This window comes from Calliphora vicina, chromosome 4 (genome assembly GCF_958450345.1).
Source record: "Calliphora vicina chromosome 4, idCalVici1.1, whole genome shotgun sequence".
NCBI lineage: Eukaryota > Metazoa > Arthropoda > Insecta > Diptera > Calliphoridae > Calliphora > Calliphora vicina.
The window spans coordinates 42,523,904-42,542,722 of NC_088783.1; the positions used below are offsets into that span (position 1 = coordinate 42,523,904).

The window sequence follows — 18,819 nt, forward strand, 5'->3', positions numbered from 1 at the left end:
ATGCATTCAATAGAACCTTCAATTATACGAGGCTTTGCTTTTCTCTACCTGAGAATGGATTATTTTAAAGTTAAAATTATATGTCGGATTATTCCTATTGGTGAGTTTGTGATCCATAACGAGTTCTGTCAATTTAGATTCGATAACACACCATTATGATAACAGAGGAGTAATGAAGCTATTTTTGTCCAAACTAATAGGTTAATTTTAACCACCTCGTTATAGATTCGTGTTGTGAATGTTATCAGCTGGTTGAGAAGTTCCTTACTTATCTGAGCCAAAATTATATAATGGATTATTCGTATTGTTAAATGTAGTTCGCCAGAGTCTCCACGTAGCTTGTCCAGGAGTTGTCGACTTCTCAAGAATCTTTAAAATGTTCAGCTATTTCTGCTCTGTCTAAGACCGGTTTATTGCTGAGTTCTTGTACTTTAAGTCTTTGTCTACCACAGTTTTATATTTGACAAAGACAAGGAATATGTCTTTTTTTCTAGCTCCGTCTTTCCTTTGATTAGGCCTCAGACTTGACTGTCATATGTGGAGAAGCTTACCTGAAAGTTCGACTAACGTCTCCTGGTTATGAGAAGGTCGACGTTTTCCATTTATTTTAGGAGTGTATAAGGGGAGCGAAATAATCAATTTTTTTTTCATCAGAAGGAGCACCTAATTCTAAAGATAGTCATTAAAAATCGAGAAAGGTCTGAACAGGATTTAATTGAAAATAATTATTAAAGTGTCATGAACTATCAAACGTATGCACTTGATGACGCCCATCGTATTGATCTCCAAAGTCTCAGTACCACAGTACTACTGGCACGATTACAACCATAGTGCATATAAAACCATAAAGCGGAAACTAGAAAAAAAACTAATACATTCTCTCAACTTAGGTTTTTGACACCTGAGTTAGGTCTTTGACAGGAGAGTCTCCGATCTATGTGCAGAACTTTAAATAAAAACTCAATGAATTTCGTTATTTATCGGAGTATTTGAAATATATTTATTTTGTCATACATTTAAGAAGTTCGGAAACTTTGTATATTTTGTGTGTTAAAAAAATTAATGAAAACATAAGAACAACATTAAGGTTTGTATTTGATTAAGGCCTATTTACATATAAGATTAAAAACTAGGAAGACTCGTTTCGTAAAGCTTCGCTGTGACTAGCAGCCAAGACTTTCCCAAATGCTACCGCTTTTCCATGGGCCGGTACCAACATTATTCCAACTGTTGCCAGAGCTGCCGCTGCTGCTGGAGCCACTCCAGGAGCCAGAGTTCCAGGCACCGTTGTTGCCAACACCTGGGGCAACATAGGTGGGAGCTGGTGGAGGGGGTCCATAGGTTTGAGCAGGAACATGTTGTGACTCACCATCAACGATTACCTTAATGGTCTTGACGGTTTCTTGAATTTGTTGGGGAGCTTGTACGGGAGCATCTTGCTGTTGATGATAGTAGGGCAGGGGTTGAGGTTGGTGGTAGATAGGCTGGGGTTGAGGTTGCTGATAGATGGGTTGTTGTACTGGATATTGGATGGGTCTTTGTACGGTAACCTGTTGGTAGACGGGTTGAGAACGTTGAATGAATTGAGGTTGTGGTTGGTATTGAGGTTGAGGTTGTGGTTGGGGTTGTACATAAACAGGTCTGGGTGGAGCTTGGATAACTTGCACAGGAGCAGGAACTTGTACGGGCACCTGAACGGGAGCTTGAACTTGAATGGTTTGAATAGGTTGTACAGGGACAGGAACTGGAGCAGGAGCTTGTACTTGAACAGATTGCACGGGTTGGGCGGCATAAGTTTGTACTACAGGGGCAGGTGCTGGTATGGGAGTCCAACTGGCGGCAGAGGAAGATGAAACAGCAGATGCTGATGATGAGCTTCTTGCATAATTGTCATAATAAGCTTGAGGCTGTTCACGTGGCACAACAACTTTGATAACTTTAATAACTTGTTCGTTACCACCGGCATAACCAGCGTTATAACCACCAGAATAGCCGCTACCATAAGTCTGTTGACCCCAACCATAGTTGGAATTTTGGCCAGTGTAGACAGGACGATTGTAGTTAATGCCACCAGCATAGCCACCATTGCCGTAACCACCACCATAACCACCGCCATAACCACCACCATTACCGTAACCACCACCGTTACCGTATCCACCACCTTTACCGAAACCACCACCATTACCTCCTAAATTTTTGCCACCTCCAATACCATTTGTCAAGGCTCCCAATAAAGCCAATTTGGCACCCAAAAGGGCTTGGGCTGGTGCTGCCATTGCCAGCATGGCAACCAATACACAAACGTACAATTTCATTCTAAATTACCGACCCGACTTAAAAACTTGTTCGTATAATAAAATAAATCCACGCAACTCTCAACGCTAATCGTAGTCAACTGATACTAATTTTCAAGCCTACACACAAATTTATAGCCCAACTTAATTTTCGTTTAATGTTCAAATCCAGGCCAATTGATTTGATCTTAAAATGCTGAGCAAAATAATAAAGTCAATAAAATCTCCAGAAGAGAGCAAAATCTACAAGAACTAATTTCTGAATTAGCTCAGCTTAACTTCTCTGCCCTTCCTCTGTTTCCCAAAAAAAATTAAAGATCATAAAATATGAATATTTTTGTAATATTCATCTAAAAAAATAAATAACTAGACTCTCTTTGAACACAATAGAAAATAATTCCATATTTACTTAATCAATAAATACACACAATACAAAACTCTACTAACCCTACCCATTAAACTGTTTAGATGGACGTTTTACGTACATATTCGTATTCGCATATGTACTTATTTAGATAGAAATACAGATTTAACTACCACCACCATCGATCTCTAAGTTAACAAGTCAGCTACCAAACACTCATAAATTTAGTCAAATCGGTGAATAATTTATCTCAGCTTATAATATTTATTATCTTAACAATTTATCTAGCCTATAAATCAAAAAAAAAATATGGAAGTCTTCCATACTTATCAGTATTTAAACAAATTTGCATAGCACATAGTTTACAGTGGTATTAATGGTGAATGGATATGAGAAAATATTTTTTTTGACCACCCTGGATGGAAGATTTATCAATAAGTGAAAAAAGCTTATTGAAAAAAGTTGGTGCCAAAAATATGGTGCTCAAATACATTTCTGGTGTACCAATCAGTAGTAACATCTAAATTTAAGAACAAATCCTACTGAGGGATATGGTAATTAATTTAGAACACGTCATGGTAATTTATAGGATGAAACTGAAAACATTGAAACATTAAAAGATCTTATGTCTAAAATTTGGTAAACTTTGAACGAATATCTAGGAAGGGATACGATACTGTAAAACTGCTGGGGTACTGATTGGATGAACTTTTTTTTTTTGTTTTTGGACCAGCACTCAAGGGATGACTCCTATTCATGCAAAGCATTGTGTTGGAACTAGTAAAATAGGAGGGAGGAAAGAGTAGTGTTTGTGGACATTCGTTTTGAACTTTCCTACATTGAAAATTATAGGAAACACTTCATCGGGAAGTTTGTTCCACATACCTATAGTACGGCTAAAGAATGAATTTTCTTTTGTAGTATGTTGTGCCGTCCACTGGCCAATCGACCACAAAGGGATGTGTTATTGATAAAAAACGTATATTCCGTAAAAATCTTTGGGTATCAGGAACAAGTTCCCTAATTTCATCAGAACACATTCCATTATAGTACCGATATAACAGTGAAACACAATTGACGTAGAAGGTCGTTTAGAAAAATAAGTAATAGAGTAGGAGAAAGAACGGAGGCTTGAATTTATCTTGAACTCGTTATAGATGTGATCTCATCAAACATATAGTTCGATCTCAGAGAAAGCTCGATATAAATCGAGAGAAGTTATTGCCGACACCGAAAGAAATAAGTTTTGATAAAAGTGCACCATGCCACACCCTATCAAAAGCCTTAGAAATATCTAGAGCCACCAGTTTACTTTAGCCAAAACGGTGAATGGAACGCCACCTTTTTCCGATAGGAAGGCTAGCAAGTCTCCCGTTAAGCGTCCTCTACGGAAGCCATACTGGTGGTCGTTAAGTTAATTGTTGGACTCCAAATATTTAACCAGATGGTAGTTTAACATACTTTCCACAACTTTGGAAAGTGCACAATATTTAAGGATTAGGAAGTGTAAATAACGAGGATTTGACCTAGGATACAGTTCTTCCATTACTATGAGTTTCGAAGAAATGAGTTACATTTATGATCTGAATACATTCATATGGTCCGGATCTCATTACATTTGGAATTATAATTTAAGGTTACAAGAAACATATCTGTTCAAAATTATGTGTATTTTCTAAAAATGTTTAAAGAAGTGAGTTCTGTATGAGAGTTAGATGAAATAACGGACCGATATCATTCAGTTTCAATAGGGTTTGTCCTTGACTCAATAAAAGGTCACTTGTTAATTTTTGTATTCATTTCCCCTCTTGGGAGCATTTGGCTTCCACAAAGCTTCTTCATTTTATAGGATTTATAGCAGTTGTTTTTCGCATATTTCCTATGTGAGTTTGCACTGTCCAAGTTATTGGAGTATCGTGCGTCTCTAAGTACGATGTTGCCATTAGACCCAGTCAATTGTTATTTTGTATCAGTTTTCATTAAACGGTTGTTGTTTCAGCTAAGTAGATGATTGGTCTGCTGTAGCGGGTCCTAGTCTATTGTTATTATTACCTTGAATCAGTTTCGTTGATCGGTTGTTGTTCCAGCTAAGTACATGATTGGTCTGCTGTAGTTGGTCTAGGATAATGGGGCTGCAATCTGTCGTATTTGCTGTAGTGGTAGGGAACCATGTTAATCTTTGATTCCTACCTTTTTTCCAGCGGGTGGCGGGCTGCCTAACCTTTGCCATGGTGTTCTCCTCTTTTCCTTCTTGGCTTCTTGTTACTTATCAGATTTATTTGTTATATTATCTTCAATATAGCGAACAGTGATTTGATTGCATAGTTTACCGCAGTTCAACTAGGAAGTGATTCTGAGTCGTTTGTAAATATTAGGAACATACCAAAAAAAGATAAAGATCGAATATTAATATCCAAACTTGATATTCACTCTTCATTCCATATTGTTTGGCCGTAAAAACTTGTAAGCTTCATTGAATGGGCGAGGTGGATTTCGATATTCAAATCGGTTAGGTACTCATAAAGGTGCCAATGAAGGAGTTTCGAACAAATGATTTAACTTGGCCCAATGAAGACTAGCAGGATCCGATTTAGCGACATTATCGATAGATCTTGGAATTGTAAAAGATTCTTCTCTTCATATGTTTGGTTAATAAAACTAATCTGCTTCGATAAGTGATCGAGATTCAAAGATCGTTTTCAGAATTTCAGTCGATTGCCAATAGATGTGTCAATGAATTCGTGAATCGGCAGTATGTGTGGGAATTTTTAATTACTGGTGACACCGATACCTCAGGCTACACGGAACCTAAAATTGAGAGTTTATTTTAAAGACGCAGCTGACCAGAGACTAAATCAATGGCCCCGTTACTTGTTCTGCCTGGTTTATTGGTGACGTCTCTTCGGGGAGCACGTAGTGGCTGTATTTAAAATACAAATCGATTTGGTTATATGGTTGATGTTTGTGTTAGTGGTGAATTTCGGACAACTAAATATATCTTAATGAGGAAATGTTTGTGGCATGATGGTTGTTGGGGATAATTTTCGGTCGTGGTCAATTGTGTGTGGATCGTGAAAACGCACCTTGACAAAGGATTAAAAGCTAGACTAGAATACCAAGGTGATAGTTTCGATAATTGTCCCAGGCTTTGCTGATTGACTAAGCTATGGATAGTAGGAATTTGATAGCCCAAGCTCTTTAACACGGTGCTTGTACATTGATCCATGCATTCATGTACAAAGACTTGCCAATTGGGTGACCTTGCAAGTTCACACGATTGCAGTTAAGAGCTCTGTGAGGTTTGGCCATCATGGTGGGATCTCACAATAATCTTAGACACATCTCTATATTCACTACTCTCTTACTAACCTTATCTAACCTAATATAGAGTAACAGAGTGACTACCAGTGGATTTCATAAAGGTCCCAGGAATTCTGTTCTTTGAAAATTTAACTAGAAAATGTTTATGTAAAAAAGAAGAAAAGTATTTAATTTTGAAAATATTCCAGCCCATGTTTAGCATATGGAACAATTGAGTTATTTACCATAGGCTTCCTGAAATGATCGATCGAGGGAAAGTTAATTTTGAAAACTGATGTTTACGGAATTAAATTTTTCCCCCATTAAACCACTGTGCAATATATATTAAATAAGTAAATTTAAACTAAAACATTCCATTTCATACTTTAAATAACATATCTTCATGTTAACAATGTTTACACGAATTTGGTTTTGGAATTTTCATATAAACAGAAATTCCCAAATATTAGTAGCTCTCATTTCTAATAATTTTAATACAAAAACACTTTACTAGTATAAATAGCTTAATTTTTGTTAAAAAAAAAATCAATCACTCTCAGGCAATTGCCATTAAAATCCAAGTAATTAGCATTATTAGGTAATTCCCAAATAAAATTAAATACATATTGAAAAAAAGAGTTTGAATTTTGAAGTGCTAATTGATAAAAATTGTTTGCAAATCTATGACTATAGTAAACATTGACAATTTCGAATGACGGATGTACAGCAACACACAACAATATGACTGGGTGACTGACTGAACAACTGAATGTCATGTGTATGTTAAGTTTAGGTTGGTTATGTTTATCTAAGATCTTGATGATCTTAGGGGCACAATATGAAATTATAATTTTAAATCACGTTCGTTTTAAAAATTTACATTTTAGTTGTATTACAAAGATTTGTTTATTTTTAAAATGTTATTTGGAAATTTTACTAAAATAGAATCTTCAATGACGTTTGTTTTCCTTCAATAACAAGTGTTTAAAAACGTACTTGTAAATTCATTCACACTTAGTGTGGAGTGTGCGCGTAATGAGTATGATGTAATTTTCAAGAATTTATTTAAGATAAAACGTCAAGGAAATAATAGATGTTGTCAATTTGGTGTTATTTAAAGGGTGTGATTTTGAAAATTTCATGTAGACAGCAGTGTGCTCTAGTTTGAGTTAGATGTTGGCAAAAGTTTTATGGTGTAAAGGTTTGAGCAATGACCTTACATTTGTTTAAAATAGGCACTAATAACCATGTAGTTCCTCTTTCATGTTAAATTGTTTAACAAGACGACAATTGCCACACCAAATGCTGTCAAGTCATGTCGTGCTCTTCAAGTAAGCTCAGCATTTCCTATTCCATCTGCCTGCAGGACATGGCAAAAGTTTGGTGACAGTAGGGTATCCAACTCTATTTATTCGCTGGAACACTGTCGAAATTTATAATCTATTTCACTGTCATATCGATACTACAATAGAATTCTTCATTGTTCCCCTCCATAACCTATTTTCCTAGTTCTAACACAATATATTGCATGAGTAGATGTCATCCTCTAAGTGCTGTTCCATTATAAAAATAATAACAACAATTTGCTTCAATTTCAAAGACATAATATGACAATGTGTTTGACTTGCCATCGCGATGCACAGCGCCTTTGGAAATAAATCTGGCATTTCTAAATGGCTGGTTCGATCGGGATACCATTTGAAGGAGCATTCGAGTTTAAGTTATAAACACGTGCCATTTTATTGTTTTCTATCCGATTTCAAAGATTTTTATATTTTTGGAAAGGTCGGCTAGGTCTTTAAATGTGTGCGTGTGCTCTTATAATTCGAGTTATAGGCATTTGAAAACTGAAATTTAAAAATTTTGCCATACCGCTTTTTTTAAAAATATAGGGCATACTTTTGGACTTGAATTTTTTGTTTGTTAGACAACTAAATTACCATCCAAAAATAAACAGTTTTCAATATAACAAGTAAGAGTGCTATATTCGGCTGTGCCGAATCTTATATACCCTTCACCAAATTATACTTCAAAATTTTAGGTAAACAAAATTTAATTTTTTTTCCAGTTGTTTTTTTTCATTTTTTGGAAAAAAAATTTTTTCGATTGTTATTTTAAATTTAAAATTTTTTTTTTTTTAAATTTAAAAAAAATTTTTTCGGGTTAAATTTTTTTTCCCGATTTTGACCCATTGTAGGTCCAACTTACTATGGTTTTATATACGTCGTTGCAAATGTCTTTGAAATAACTATCATTAGGTATCCATATTGTCTATATTAATGTCTTAATCCAGATATAGGTTGTCTTGGTTTTTTCCTCATATCTCAGCCATTTGCGGACCGATTTTGCTGATTTTAAATAGCAAAATTCTCGAAAGCATGTCTGACAGAATTATTGAAGATTTGGATCCCGAAAATATCTGGGGTCTTCAGAAAACTGATTTCAACAGACAGACGGACATGGCTTAATCGACTCCGCTATCTATAAGGATCCAGAATATATCTACTTTATAGGGTCGGAAATGAAAAATGTAGAAATTACAAACGGAATGACAAACTTATATATACCCTTCTCACGAAGGTGAAGGGTATAAAAATAGTAGATTTTTGCTGTTTTTTGAGCGAGATGGTGACTAAACTCTTTTTTATTAAAAAACTATTTATACCCTACACCACCATAGTGGAGAGGGTATTATGCGTTTCTGCAGATGTTTGTAACGCCCAAAAATATTAGTCTAACACCCACCTTAAAGTATACCGATCGACTTAGAATCACTTTCTGAGTCGATTAAGCGATGTCCGTCCGTCCGGTCGGCTGGCTGAATGTCCATGTAAACCTTGTGCGCAGAGTACAGGTCGCAATTTTGAAGATATTTCGATCAAATTTGGTACATATTACTTTTTCAAGGTCCAAGCCTATTGAAACTGGCTGAAATCGGTCCACTATTTCACCTAGCCCCCATACAAATGTCCTCTCGAAATTGGACTCTATCGGTCATAAATGTTTAATTTATATATGTATCTCCACAAATTCCGCTCCAAATAAGTTTTATATACACAAAATTCATGTCACCAAATTTTGTTACGATCGGTCCATAATTAGTCATAGCTCCCATATAGACCCGCTTCCGCATAAATCGCTTAAAAATGTTGGTAAACACAATTCAACATAGTTGACTTTAATATAGACATAAATCACACGACCTAATTTCATGGTGATCGGTCCATAATTGGTCATAGCCCCCATATAACCCCACTTCCGAAAATCACTCAAAAATATAAATTATTGAAATTTTAAAAGAAAAATTTGTTTTGCTCTTTTACTTAGTGTAGGGTATTGTTTTCTTTAACCCTCTAACCCGCAAACTTTAGAAAGCAGAAAAAAAAGCCATCAGAAACTTATTTGGAAATTAAGTTTAGGAACCAGGTGCAAAAGGTGTTTTCTTTAACCCTCTAACCCGCAAACTTTAGAAAGCTAAAAAAACAGCCATCAGAAACTTATTTGGAAATTAAGTTTAGGAACCAGGTGCAAAAAGGTGAAGGGTGCCTCAGGGCGTTGTTGCAGGTTTAGGTGTAAAAAAAAATATTTTTAAAATGATTTCGAATAGATCGGGCGACTAAAAGTTAGTAAAACTTTGATTTAAAAAAAAAAAAAATCACACACAAAACTTCACGTGCTAAAATTATGATATCACTCACAAAACAGCTGACAGAACAAAAACTAAAAGTCAGAATGCATTTCGAACTTCGAAGGAAATGTTAACAAATCTGTAACTAAATTCACAGTTAAGTTTAAGGGTTAAGAATAAATGACAATTTTATGTTTTTATGTAAGGTATCTTTACGGAGGATTTTGCTATAAAACAACATGTCCTATTTTTCGAATATGTCGCTCGAATTTCACCTATTTTTTTATCAAAATTTAAAATTTGGGCCAGATGTTTTAAAATCCCAAAGCTGGGATAAACCCTGATATGTTGCCTATTTATTCTCAAAGTATTTACCCAACCCAGAAGGAAATGTGGACCATATTATTGTAAAAATACCATTTATGGGATTTTCGCTCCAATTATTAAGAATTAAGGGATTCCCTTTGACCTTTTGATAATTTTTTTTACACTTTTTTATTTAGAATGACAAATGTAAAAAAATTAAGGAGTAGTTGGTTTGGGAAGTTATTGAAAAAATTTGGTTTCTCTACAACCGATATAGACTTTTTTATAATAGGATAGATAGGATATATAGGAAAGATTAGATAGATAGGATAGATAGGAAATTGGGTACCATACGATTTTAAGCTGAGTGACCTTGAAAGACAATTTTGTATGTCTGAAATATTTTTGGTCACAAATTAAATGTATGCTAATACGTACCGAGGAAGCTCAGGAAGCGAGAAATAAAGACTATAGAGCCTATAGATTACATCATTCGCGAAGAATTGGAAGTGTAACCACTAATGAAGACGTAATGCATAATATTTCATTGTCTGCAGACCCATTTATAAATAGATTTCGCTCAAAGCTGCAAATCAAATTATCGTACTAATGATGTTAAAAAATTATTAAAAGACTATGCTTAAATAACTTATTCACGTTCTTTCTATTTGTTTTTTCTATGGGAGATGGGCGTAAAAGTATAGTTTTCAGGTATATATTTTCAGGAGCCCATTCCACAATTATAATATTTATTTTTTGTGAAAATTTAATTGATGCATTAAAAATCAAGGGAGTTATGCTGCTTTTCCAATACAAGTTGTATGGGAAGTGGGCGTAAAAGTAGGCGGATATTTTTCAAATTTCACTCAAATGATTCTGAGTGTTTAAGAATGCTACATATGTGCCAAAAAACAATGCCGTAGGTCAAAATTTAATTTTAACTTTGTATGGGAGGTGGTCGTAAAAGTGGGGGGATCATTTTGATTTTTCCATTTTTTCTTGATTCAGACAAAAAATACCAATGTGCCAAGTTTCATTGTCCTTCGACAATTTCTTCTTTTTTTAGCCGCTCGTTCTATGAACTTCAACCAATGTGCGTCGGTGCTCCAGCGAATCAATAGAGTTGAATACCCTACTGTCATCAATAATCACCTTCGCCCTCTCTTGTACGCGGTCGTTAAGCTCCAAAGTAGACCTTGAAGCACCGGCCCATACATGGGAGTTGTATTCCATTTTCGGTCAGATGGAGTGGAGTAATTCCTACATCGTTTTAGAAATTCGAGACACTTGAAGACTTTCTTTCGTTTCTGTATCAACATGCGAAAATAAGAAAAATGTAATCCTCGACAAAAATTATTCGACAAAAATTTTTGCCGAAAAATTTCAGTGGGGGTCACCAAAGATGTATATAGAGCTCCTTACGCTTAATTATCAAAATTACACGCATCCTTGGGTCTCACATTTTTAAAAAAATCGCCAAAAATCTATTTATAATAAGAATGAGCCGATACTTAAAATATATATAGTACTAGAGAAGATCTACAAAAAACGCTCATACACATGTAGGTTATCACTTTTAGGTCACGAGTTATTTAGAGGTCAACATACCCTTTCAGAATTATAGGGTCGCTATTCTGTTCCAAAAATGCTGTTGGATAGTGTAATTAAAGATTTATTAAGTTTCTAAAACAAAAAATTTGTATTCAAATTTTATTAGCAACAATTTGATCCACATTTTTTAAATTTTTTTTTTGTTTAGATAACAAAATTCAAGTCAATATCTCAATTAGATTCCAAAATATGCGACTTTTAAAACTCAGTCCTTCAAAAATATTGCAATTTTTCATATTTTAATATAAAATGTTGATAAATTATATGAAAATTTTTATTAATAGTACCAGGAATATGTAATGTCGATGGAAACAAATAATTTCTTACAACTATTTCATTTATAAATGCAGTCAAGCATGTTTAAGTTAAGTGTTCTTTTGAAAAAAAAATAATATTACTTGAACAAATATCTTTTATAACACCAAGTCATTGACTTCCAATAAGAATAACAATTGTCACCTTCTTATGACACACAATAATTAAAATGCAATTTGGCTATAACAAAATTAAATATGACAGTGTCCTCAAAAATCATCCAAGCCTAAACAAATTACGTATCCGTTGGATAATTTGTAGCAAATAATATGCTTTGCACCAAAAGTTTATATAAAAACAAAAAGTTCTATTAAATAAAATTTAAAGCAAAAGTTGCCACAGCCCAACATGATAACAGCTGCCATGATGAGACAGTTAAGGATTTTGGAAATAATTATTTTATGTTTGCTGGCCAAAATACTGGAAGGAAAATCCTTGGAACCTCAAAATGATAGACCTAAACGTGGCTTTGGACATTATGGTGGAAATGGCAAGTTGAATTTAAGGTTTATAATGTGGATTTATTATTAATTTGTTTCTTTTTACTCAAGATTTTGGGCCTGCCGAACATGTCAGCTCGTCAGTGCTGCAATATGGCAGTGGAGACGAACATGCTGCTAGTTTAGACTCTAGTAGTTATATGGATTCTTCTGCCATTAGTGCTGGACACTCTGGCAGCTTAGATGCCAGCAGTCATTTCGGGCTAGAATATGGCAGTGGAAACGAACATGCTGCTGGTTTAGATTCTAGTAGTTATTTGGATGCTTCTGCCATTAGTTCTGGCCACTCTGGCAGCTTAGATGCCAGCAGTTATTTGGATGCATCGTCTATTAGCTCATCACATTCGGGTGGCTTAGATACCATTAGTCACTTGGATTCAGCTGCTAGTAATGGCGATACTTGGTCAGCCGTTGGCCTATCGTCAGGTTACGATGTATGGCTAGAGCCTTTACCCAATTATGATGCCTCCTCTGCAGCACATGCTACTTCTATGATTTCCTCACATCCAGCTAGTGATCATATAGCTAATGCCGTTTTCTCCGAAGACTCGGCAAATTCAGCTCATTTTGAATTACCCAGTTCACAGTTGCACACACAAATCATCGGTAGCAGCAGCATTGGCAACAGCGCTGCTAATATAGATGGCAGTATTCATGATCATGGCACTGTAGCAATAAGTGATAATATTGACTTTAATAATGTTGCCGATATAAAAAGTAAACATTATGCTAAATCGTATGGCAAATAAGTAATTTACATGATAAAGCTGCAGGTACAAAAATTAAATGATTTTTAAATAGTATTTTGATGAAAAGAAAAACTAAATTTCCTTGTTGCTTTTAAGTCGCTAAATATAATTTTTTGTGGTTTTAGTTTAAATGTAAGTTAGTGTTTATAGACATAGTTTGTAGTACTTTTAATAAGTGGGGAGTTACCATGTTATCATGAACCAATACTAGATGTTTTGGGATTTTTCATTATCAATTTTAATAAAGATTGCAAATATTCATTAAATCATAATTTGTTAGATTCAAGACTTATTTGGTTTTCAAAATATGGTGCCTTGAAAATGAGAAAAAACTTAATAAATTTACTGTAGCAATAATATTAGCTTTAAAGTTAATCGGTCGCTCATCCCAGTTTCATTTGGTGCCTTAATCCTTTCAGCCACGGTTTTGTGTATAAGTTTAAAATCAAAACAATTGCATTTTTACATTTTAATCAAGGTTAGTTTATAATAAAAAGTAAAAAAAATAATTCAAAACATAAAAAACCCACCCCATTCCAAGGTTTTTTGTGGAGTAGGGAGGTTAGTTTACTAACCACCGTGGCGATTGGCATTGAAAATAATTACGATACAAATTTTCAAAGTAAAACTAATTTTCAAAGTAACACTGAAAATACACTACCATAGTGGGGAGGGTATTATGCGTTTGTGCAGATGTTTGTAACGCCCAAAAATATTAGTATACCGATCTGGATGGTTGGCTGGCTGTCCATGTAAACCTTGTGCGCAGAGTACAGGTCGCAATTTTGAAGATATTTCGATCAAATTTCGTACATATTATTTTCTTCACCCAAGGACCAAGCCTATTGAAACGGTCCATTATTTCACCTAGCCCCCATACAGATGTCCTTCCGAAATTGGAATTTATCGGTCATAAATGTTTAATTTATATATGTATCTCCACAAATTCCGCTCCAAATAAGTTGTATATATACAAAATTCATGTCACCAAATTTTATTACGATCGGTCCATAATTAGTCATAGCTCCCATATAGACCCGCTTCCGAAAATCACTTTAACGTGCATAAATCGCTTAAAAATGTTGGTATACACACAAAATTTAAGATAGTAAACTTTCATATAGACATAAATCACACGACCTAATTTCATGGTGATCGGTCCATAATTGGTCATAGCCCCCATATAAGGCCCACTTCCGAAAATCACTCAAATTGAAATTTTAAAAGAAAATTTTTTTTTTTCTTTCCATTTTTTTTTTTTAATATCTTTATTCAATATTTAATTTTACATTATATCTTAAATCTAAACCCGCGAAACCCTATGGGTTTGTCTGCAGGAAATTATGATAAGAAGTTTTTGAAACTTATTCAATTTTTAATTTAAGTAAGAAAGATTTTTAATATTTACAATAATTCATTCATTGTGAACTGACAAAAAATGTTTTCAAAAGTTTTTTCCTTTTGTGGGCATTTAGTATATTTAAAAGATTTAGTGGCAATTTAGTTGTTGAAAAAGCGTTCGACCTTGAAACGTCCTTCTGCTCCACGTCTTGTATTGTATTGGTGATCAATTGGCTTAAGGAACCTGGTTTTACTTAGTGTAGGGTATTATAGGTTTTACTTAGTGAAGGGTATTATATGGTCGGGCTAGACCGACCATATTTCCTTACTTGTTTTTTATTGAATGCGTGTAAATTCTGGTTTACAATATTTTCAAATTAATATATTAGCAAAAAAATTAATTTGAAAAAAATTACGGCAAAATTTAGCAAAAAAAACATAAAACATTGACTTCAAAAAATGTAATTGTTTAGGAAAATGTCAATTGATGCCAATAAACTATGTTATTAAGACTATAGAAAAGGTGGTTAGTAAAGTGACCACTAAACCGCAAAGAATTAAGCCATATAAGAGAGAAATGTCACACACGTTTGTATTACAAGAAAAGAAAGCAGCTGGTGGTTATGAGTGCCAACCACTGTTTTAGAGGATCAATACTGTTTGCTATAGTATATCAACGTATTAACCCTTTATTGAATTTATCAAATGTTTATTACATTTTATTGTGGATACATAAGTATTAATTTGAACAAACATTTTTCATATTTACTATTTCTATTGGGAATTGCAAAAAAAAGTTTCTTTACCCCAAAAAGTCTTAAAAAAGCTATTTAATAAGTATCTTAAACTATTAACGCTAGTATTCTAATGAAATTTGTTTTATTTATTAAATAGAACCAGTTTTCAAACTTGTGTAGGTAATTCGAAATTTTTTTGCACTTGTTCTCATGAAATTTTTATTCTCCCCACTAAATGTATATTTATACATTATTGACACTACAAATTAGCATTTTTAGACATTGTAGAAAAATAAATTCTCATCATAAATGTGAAGCAATCAATAACTGTACAAAAGTACAATATTTTATGGCAAGAACACTGGACAACAGGATAATTGTAAAATTTTGAGGAACATTTTATTTCATCTTAAGTTTTTACAATATTACAAAATGAATTTCACTTTTTATGAAATTTTGTGGAATTTTTTATAAAACAGTTCCGTTACCCTCCAAAGGTCCTTTGTCTTTTATTTAACTTGCACTGTTAGTAAGAGTATTGCAGTAAGAAATTTCTTTTTCATTTTAAAATAAAAACACACGTAGTTTTTAAGATAGTTGTGATATTTTACTGGATTGTAAAGAAGACATGTTCCGATTAAGTATGGAATACAATATCCGTCAAATGACCCACACGGCAAAAAATTATACTAAATTAAAAGAGTGCACTCTTACTGAGACTTATGTTTGTTTGTATATTAGTTTAGGTCAAAGTTAGCAACAGAATTTTGAACCAGTTCTCGTAGCCCAAACATTCTAGAATTTGACATTTATGGATACAATTGTTGGCAATGCAATATTATGTTCGAAACAATTTTAAAACTGTTTAAACAATGTTCGACAAATTTTTAAAGCTGTTGAAATAATCTTTAAACTATGAGAATTCTTAAAAAAATACTTTTAGTGTTCCAATTTTCCCATTTCAAACGTTAAAGTATTTTTTTGCTTCGAAAATGTCAAATTTTGTGCCATATTATGTTTCAAACAATTTTAAAACTGTTAAAATAATCTCTAGATCATGCATAAACCTGATGACAATGTAGTTTATGTTCGAAATAAAGTTCGAAAATACGACCTTATGTTCGAAAATTTTTTAAAGCTGTTGAAATAATCTTTAAATCATGAGGATTCTTAAAGAAATACTTTTAGTGTTCCAATTTTCTAATTGCAAACGTTAAAGTATTTTTTTGCTTCGAAAATGTCAAATTTTGTGCCAACAAAGCGTCATATGCGGGAAGTTTAGCTTTACTTCTTTAATTCTAAAAAAGGGCTGCTGAAGGACACCAATTGTTCACCAAAGCTTATGGTGAATGTGTTTCATCATTTTCACCATGCGAGAGATGGTTTGTGCGGTTTAGAAGTAATGATTTTGACATGGAAGACAAAGATCGCCCAGGCCAGCAAAAAAGTTTGAGTATAAAGAATTGGAGGTATTATTCCATGAAGATTGTTGTCAAACTCAACAAGAGTTTGCAAAATCATTGAGAGCTACGCAATCTACAATTTAAAATCGTTTGTTAGCAGCAGGATTCATCCAAAATCAGCGAAATTGGCCGAGAGATCTTGAAAGACGATTTTGCACGTACGAAGTGATGCTTGAACGCTATAAATGAAAATAATTTTTACACCGAATCATTACTTGCGATGCAAAATGGATCCAGTACGATAACCCGAAGCGTAAAAGATCGTACGTAAAAGATCGACCGTTATATTTGAATGCAAATATAACGGTTTTAACGGCTGGTTTAAAGTTGCATCATGTTTCTCAACCTTTCTATTTCTGGAGACTTCTGACAATGTTATTTACCGGCCGTTTAACAGCAGTTAACATAACTGAGGACATTATTAACATAGCTGTGGAATATACAACACTGATCATTGTAGAAATAGAATATTCATGAAGCTATTGGAAGGAAGATGACGCTGTGTATAAATAGTGGCAGCGCTTGCAGTAGGTGTGTTCAGTTTATTATAGGCGTTGTTAGAGTTAACATCAACTGCATTCTTGTACATTATAAAGTGTAATTTAAGTGTGTGTATTATTGCGAATTGTAAACAAGTATTTTTACAAAAACACTAGTGACTATTTAAACTTTTCTTGTGTGATTTTGAATAAATAAAGAGTTGTTACAATTTTAAACTACTAAACTGCTTTTATTTGCAATCAAAAGTATCCGGTTTATTTAAAGGAAAAAAGGTAAAAACGTAACACTATTTAGAAATAAGTGGTTGCGATGTTTTGCCTCACCCGACTTAGAGTCCAGGCATTGCCCGGTCTGACTACTATTTGTTTCGATCGATGCAGAATGCTCTCTCTGGTATATGGAACAGAGTATCCGAAATTGGCTTAATTCGTTCTTGGCCTCAAAAGATGAGCAGCTCTTTTGGCTCGGAGTCCATATGTTGCCAGAAAGATGGGAAAAGGGTCATAGCAAAGAATGGTCAATACTTTGAATTATATTGTACAAACGTTTCAAAATAAAAGTTACAAATTTGAAAAAATACCGCATTTTTAAGTCATACAACCAATATATTGTATAGTAAATTTGATTTAAATGAAAGTTTATTTTCTTCTTTTGGGAGCATTTAAATAAAAGTTTTTTTTTAAATGTTTTTATACACTTCATCATGAGTAGCCAGGGTATAGGTAGTCTGTCATTCCGTTTGAAATTTCTACATTTTTCATTTGCGACCCCACAAAGTATATATATTCTGGATCGTTATAGATAGCAGAGTCAATTTAGCCATGTCCGTCTGTATGTTGAAATCAACATTCCTAGCCCCTAAATAACTTACAAACATGCTTGATACATCAATATTCTTCAGGCTGAGTTGCTAGTTAAAATAGGAAAATCGGGCCACAAATATAAGATATAAGAAAAAATTACTAAGTCATTAATGTAGGCAATATGGATATCTAATGATAGATATTTCAAAGACCTTTGCAACGAAATATATAAGGCTATAGTAAATTGGACCTACAATGGGTCAATATTATATATTCATTGAAAAAAAATCTAAATTTTGTTAACCTAAAAATATTTAAAATTTTTATTTTAAAGTATAATTTTGTGAAGGGTATATAAGATTCGGCACAGCCGAATATAGCTCTCTTACTTGTTTTATTATTATTTTATTTAGTTTAAGTAAAATAATTAAAATCGTTTATAAAACTTTGCAAAAATATTAAATTCTGTTGCCTTGTGTCTTCAATAGTTTTGTATAAACAATAATTTTTTGTATTTCTCTTATTTTCCTAAACCAGTTTTAGAAAAAACAACATAATTAAATATTCACACCCTTATTTAGTTAGTATTTTTACATAAATGACATAGCAGTACATAGATTTAAAAATAAAAACCTAAAAAAAAATAAAACGTATGTAAATAATTGAATGTGTATTTTAAAATGCCTCAATATTTACACCGTAATATTGACTTTTGCAGAGAATAAATTGTAAAAAAAAGATGCGTGTGCGGATCAGACTCTGAAGTAATAAAAAAAACAAAAGACTTAAGAAATATACATACGTTTATGCATGAAAGCATCTTTTTCATTGAAAGATTTCAAATATACTCAAATAAAAATAAACGTGACGGGCATTTCATTAACTAGAGTGACATTTTTATATTAAG

The 18,819-nt window shown here is 33.4% G+C and overlaps 1 protein-coding gene across 1 annotated transcript; it reads right to left on the bottom strand.

Moving 5' to 3' along the window:
- Positions 1-981: 981 nt before the first annotated feature.
- Positions 982-2,385, bottom strand: LOC135957496 (DNA translocase FtsK). The gene has a single exon (XM_065508244.1). It carries the CDS (start codon positions 2,313-2,315, stop codon positions 1,164-1,166), a length of 1,152 nt encoding a protein of 383 aa, XP_065364316.1. The 5' UTR covers positions 2,316-2,385; the 3' UTR covers positions 982-1,163.
- Between the last annotated feature and the right edge of the window lie 16,434 nt (positions 2,386-18,819).